The sequence below is a fragment of the Rhamphochromis sp. 'chilingali' genome (genome assembly GCF_963969265.1).
Source record: "Rhamphochromis sp. 'chilingali' genome assembly, chromosome: 13".
Classification (NCBI taxonomy): Eukaryota; Metazoa; Chordata; class Actinopteri; order Cichliformes; family Cichlidae; genus Rhamphochromis; species Rhamphochromis sp. 'chilingali'.
In genome coordinates this window covers 32,455,990-32,462,380 of record NC_137940.1, presented here as the reverse complement: position 1 = coordinate 32,462,380, position 6,391 = coordinate 32,455,990, and the positions used below count along the sequence as shown (strand labels likewise).

Sequence of the window (6,391 nt, the reverse complement as noted above, 5' to 3'; positions counted from 1 at the left end):
CACCATAAGGTCGAAGCAGGAATTGCCAGCAAATTAACACAAAATACACCCTCTTCGTTTTTATTAAATATAATTTTGAAAGTAATCCATGCACAAAATACCAAAACAAACTTTTTTGGTGTAAATTACACTTATTCTGGAACAAAATGTAAACGCAGTTACTGAAAAAGTTGTTCCAAAACATTATTTACAACAATTAATTTATTAAACAATGTTTTTAAAATCTACTTTTCAGGTTCCAGAGTCCTGATAACAGAGCTATGCCAAGCATACCACACAGCAAGTAAAATAGCTCATGAAAAATTTACATTTGATACTAGAAATTGATAAATATAATTATCTGATCTTTGTTTTTTTTACAATTTCAAAATCTTTCATAATTGTATAATGACTCATTGATAAAACTGCAAATGCCCTAATATAATTATTCCGATTAAAAAAACAAAACAAAACAAAACACATTTATCACAAAGCAACTGTAAAATTTTACAATTTTACTGAATTCTACAAAAGAAAGATTGTAATTTATGAAGTATTTGTGTGCAACAGCTGTAAGCTGCATAGCTACAACCTTTTCTAAGCAATGGTATATAAGTGCTAAAAAGAGAAGGTTCAAGTATTTTTTTTAAAGTAAGTCAGTGACAGATTCTTAACATAAACAGGAACAAACCATGCACTGATTATAAACAATGAATTCCTCCAAAGTCCTTCATTTCTGTTTTTCTGCCAGAAAAACAGAAGGTGTGGTAATAAATCACCATAAAAACACATCTGCATCCCACTAAATCATTTAGTTTGTCACTCCAACTGACTGGGGGTTAGTATTAGTTCAGTTTCATTCTGACCACCTTCTCCTCCTTGTGTGTTTTGATGATGCCATTGATCATTAATGTTAATTTTTGTGATTCTTTGTTGGCCTTCACTTTGGGTACGTCCCACCTCTCAGAAATCACAACATGCAGATAGTCCTGACCGGAGAGCGCTGGACATAAATGCCATGTTCAAGAGTGCAACCTGGGAAGTGAAGGACAACAGGTAACCCTATGGATGGTTCACCACTGAGCAATCTCAGCAACACTCCAACTAGCAAGCCCATGATAGAGCCATAACCATTGGAGATGTTAAAAAAGAGGACGCAGACTAGTTGAGGGAACATGATGGTGTAGGTTATGTCTGAGCCCAGGATCCAAAAAACCATGATGCTGTTGTTTAGGAAGGTGAGCGATGTGCCAGCCACGCCCACCAGGACCACAGTGACACGGATCACCCACTGGAGCTCCCTGTCTGATGCCTGCAAAAAACCCCAAAATAAAATAAAATCTGGAAACTGAACCAGAAAAGACATAACCACAACTCGAATCTTCTCCTTTCAGGTCTCTTACTGTGGTCCTTAGGATGCTCTTATATATGTTGGATGAGAAGATGGAGGCGGCAGATAATAGAGCAGAGTCTGTTGAGGACATCACAGCAGCAGCTACAGCTCCAATACCAATGATGGAGATGTAGTTTGGAGTGAGGTACTGCAGAGCAATTGGCAGAACCTGACCAGCGTCTCCTCGCTTGAAGGGGGATGGGGAGCCATATAAGGTCATGTTCCAATCTGGCATAAAAACATAAAAATGTTATATAAAGTCATATTAATTCATTCATATTTTTACACTTGCTGTTGACTCTGTTGTGGTACCTGTTGATGCTGTGACTGCTCCAGTCAGCACAGATGGGATTCAAAGTATGAAGACTAGCAGGTGATCCTGGCTGTATTTGATGAGGAGGCTGAGAGAGTCCTCTGGTGGAAGTCCTGATATCCAAGGTTACCTAAACCCTTTAAAAAGAAATTACAATTAAGGACTACAGTACTTAAAATCTGATGCCATTAATTTATTTTTAATAGCAAAACTCAGATGCAGGCTGGGACAGATCAAATCTAAAGCAACAGCCTACCCAACAGCCTCAGGCCAGCTTGTAGGAGCCATTTTTAACTGTTTTAAGGAGCATTTCTTCAGAAATGAACAAAATACAATTTTAAAAAAAATATCTATCGACATGGTTCCTGTGCCATAGAAAGACCAACCAAGCTTTGATTCATAATTGTTTTTCAGTACAAATAAAAAAAGAAGATGCATTTGGCTTTAGTGGGTTATTCGTGTGAAATCAGAGGGCTTTTCACACAAGGATTCAAGGGGCTTTATTGTCATTCGCATTGCATGTTAACATGAGGTGGAACGAAAATATGTGCACACGGTCCCGGAGCGAAAAAGAAACCAAGTAATGAAGAAACAATTTTTTTTTTAAGTAATAAATAAATAGTTGTTTTTTGGTTTTTTAACAAACAGAATAATAAGTAATAAAACACTACAATAAATAATACAATAAGTGGAGTGCAACAACCTGAGTACCAGTATGGAGTATGGGTATAGAGTGTAGGTATAAACATAGGTATAAATAAATACTTTAATAGCAAAAGGGAATGATGACCAGCATTGATAAAGTGACAGTGACACTAATTATTAGTATGTTTAAATTACTAAAACTGTAGAGTTTTCCATAGTTGGTTACAACATGACTATTAAGTGACCATAAATTCATAGATTTGAAAAATCTCAGTGGAAATAAAAGTGCCTGAATGCATCTCACTGCAACAATAGTCATTAAAATTTCACCCATATTCACCATTTTCCCTACACACTGCACACTAACCTGTCATAGTGAAGACTCCAACCGCCAGACTGATCCCTCTGTTGCCCAACAGCGTGATCTCTCTCCGGTCTGCTTTGCTGTTTTCCTCTAACCCCTTGGACTTCCTTGAGGCCCACAGTCTGGTGCCCAGTACCATCACCACCATGCCCGGGATGTTAAGGGTCACCATTCACTACCTCAGAGACAGACAGACAATGGTTCCCACTAGCTCTCTCAAATACCTACATGACCTGCCTCCTGATGTAGAGCTGGAGTGGTGTTGCTCAATTACAAAGCTCACAAACAGAACACAAAGGAAAAATAAATAGTTCAGATCAGAGCACATCCCTGTTCAGATAATCTGAAAAGTGTAGGTAGGTTCACTTCACAAATTAATGCTCTCTAAAGACACACACACACACACACACACACACACACACGCTTAATGGAGATCATTTGTAAGCGCAGATATTAGCCCTTTCATCTAACAGCCCCTTTCCTGATATCTCCACACTCCCAAAACTGTGCTGGGAGACGCAGCAAACCTTCACAGCTCCTGAAGGAGATGCACTACCTGTGGAACCTTGATGGGCCGCAGGTACTGACTCACAATAAAAGTACTGCTAACACCACTTAAACTGGAGAAAAAATAAATCAAGAGGGGATCAAAAGGTGTCTGTGGTCACCCCCTGCAACATCATTTTATTTTTTAGATGCTGCATCTGTTGTTACTTTCATTTTAAAAAACAGCATAAAGATTAGTTTTATGTATCTTTTGTTGTAAAAACTGTCTAAATTTGTTTGCTAGTTTTAGTACAATGAAAATTAAAAACACTGGCTCGTAGTAGCTGCAAAGCACTGTCAGCAGTCATTTTTGAAATGCTCAATTTAAAGGCATTTTCTTTTTCCAAATCAAACTGCAAACCCGTTAATGAAGACTGAAACCTCTGCAAAGAAGCAGTGGCAGCGACATGTACTCGCTTACTTTATTTCTCTGCTCAGCGTGATCCATATAAAGTTTCTCACAAAATTTTGTCATCCATAAAAGTGTGTAAACTTCATATCCTTCATACCAATAAATACCGCTGCGTCCATGAGGCTGAAGCCACACCTCTTTGAAAACTGTCTTACAAGTGGAAAATTACAACTTTAGGATTGTTGAGCTGGACTGAAGGTTGGCAAGAGTGATAGAGCACTAGTAATAGACCAGACTAAAAAAAATGGTAACAATTCCAGGTTTGCAAGAAATGTGCATTACTAATTATCAAATGACTTGTAGTATGTTTTTCCACACATGGCACAACGATGGTAACTACATTATTCATGAGTATTAATTGGGGATGGCCCGATTCGATATACAGTATCGGTCCCATCCTGACCTAAATTACTGGATCGGATATCGGGGAAAATAAGTGTTTTTCATAGGGGTTTTTTCGACTCACAACACTTTTTGGCCATGCCTCGTGTGTGTGTGTGTGTGTGTGTGTGTGTGTGTGTGTGTGTGTGTGTGTGTGTGTGTGTGTGTGTGTGTGTGTGTGTGTGTGTGTGTGTGAGAGAGAATGAGGAAACAAAAAGTCGGTTATGTGGGACTTGCTTGAATAAATTGCTCTACCTGATGCACTTTGTTATTCCTCTGTCTACTCAGATTGATAACTAATAGACAATTGCATTTGGCAATTACTCCACAATGCCAAGAAAGAGCCCATTTTAAAAAACAGAAAAAACAGGAGCTACACCAGGATGCTACCGCTAGCTGTCCTCTGTCGCCAATCAGGTCGTCTAACATTAAGGAGAATGAGGGAGATGTTTTATCACTTATTAAAAAGTCATATAGGTTCCCAGAGCAATATGACCAGCTTGGGTAGATAATAAAAAATAGCATCCTTTAACGTTTTTATGGGCTTGCCAGCAAGTCCATACAAGTCTTGTTATAAAGTCTTGTATGAATCTAGGCGTTACCTTACTACTAAGAAACGGCATTCACAGTGTCTGATAAAGGAAGCTCTGTCACTGTGTGTTATAGATACATTAAAACATTCCACTTCTCATTATAATCTTTGTCATATTTTTTCCTGTAAATATAAATCCAAAAATCTATTAAAATGAAATCTATTGGTGAGTACCCATAGAATGAAGCATATATTTTTTTCTTTTATTTAAATTGTACAATGCCCTAACTTTTTTAGGGGGGAAACAGGTTTAAACAGGTTTGCCTGCCCAAAGAAGTTCCAGTTGCTATGTGGGTAGTAAGACTATTTAACATGGAAGCACTAAATGAAAAATTCAAGCACCTAGCCATGCAGTCTGTCTTTACAAACATTTGTGAACAAATCTGTAGCTCTAAAGAGCTCACTGGATTCCAGCATGGTTCTGTAAGAAGATACAGCCATTGCAACAAGTTAGGAGTGAAACAAAATTCGCAAAGCTAAGCATTCAACGACCTTCAGATTGTATTACTGCAAAGTGAAAGTGTTGCGGAACCACATGAACTCAGCCACAAAGTGTCAGACCACATAAAGTTATAAATCAGGGTTACTGAATGATGAGTCACCAACACTCTGCTGACTTAATAACTGTAGAGCTCCAAATCTCCTTTGGCTTTAACATCAGCACAAACATTGCTTCAATGTATCACTGTAGGTTAAATATTTAGTAGAGATGGCACGATACCACTTTTTTATGTCCGATACCGATACCGATATCATAAATTTGGATATCTGCCGATACCGATATGAATCCGATATAGTGTGTTTTAATCAACAAAACTGTTTTTTAAATATCTTGCTGCATTTTGTATAAGTTCATACTCAAGTTTAAAACAACAACTACACTAAAGCTATTCTGTTATACCTGTATGCAAAAAAAAATGTTTCATAGTTCAGCAATACTGATCAATCTAATAAACTTAAACCTACACCATCCTCCCTATTCTGGTATTTTAAAGAGTACTTAGCATAAATATTAAGCAACCTAACTAATAGGGTTCCAACTCCCAGCAACAACAAAAATAAATAAATAAAAAATAGGGAACCACCCCTCACGCTCCACCTCATGATGCTTAATCGACGTAATCAACCTTAATTTGATGCAGTGTGAAAAAAATACACAGAAATCAATTATTTTTCAAGAAATATTAAATAGATTCAACATCTTTCTTCAACAAAATTGCAGACTGCACAGATGGTACCTTCCCAAAGGAAAAAGTACTATAGCTTACTAGGGTATATTAGACTTAACAGTTACTATATACAATAATGGACTTCTATACATTTTACATCAGATTAAAACTTTGGGTGTAAGATTCAGATAAATATTAAATAATTAAAAGCTCGACATTTTAAATGAGAATAAGAAAGAAAAGTATGTCTTTGTGCCCTCTTTTCCCTGTTAATGCCCTATCGGCCCCCCTGGCTAAACTTTGCTAGATCCGCCCCTGCACAGTTACCAGCCGTCAGCTACGTAGAAAAAGATCCTGGAGTAGAAAGTAATATTAAATAAATTCTAACAACAGCTGATCAAGCTTAAACGTGCTGCTGTTGTTCAGCCGCTGGTTTCCTCTTTCTGGTGCAAAGTGGGCCAAAAACAAAGACGGACTCGCGACAGAAAAGCCGATCAGCTGATCATTAAGCAGTTTCATGATTGAAGTAGCAGCCGGAGAGCGAGAGGCAGTCGCTCGTTAAGCTTAACGCAGGAATGCTTTACAAACATTCAGAGA

The 6,391-nt window shown here is 37.7% G+C and overlaps 1 protein-coding gene across 1 annotated transcript; it reads right to left on the bottom strand.

The window, feature by feature from the left end:
• Positions 1-33: 33 nt before the first annotated feature.
• LOC308408803 (high-affinity choline transporter 1-like) lies at positions 34-2,866 on the bottom strand (the record flags this gene model as incomplete). The annotated part of the gene is given in 6 exon segments (XM_080901211.1): positions 34-1,291; positions 1,383-1,600; positions 1,685-1,724; positions 1,728-1,741; positions 1,744-1,815; positions 2,698-2,866. Coding segments are annotated over 6 exon segments (855 nt in total). The 3' UTR covers positions 34-949.
• Between the last annotated feature and the right edge of the window lie 3,525 nt (positions 2,867-6,391).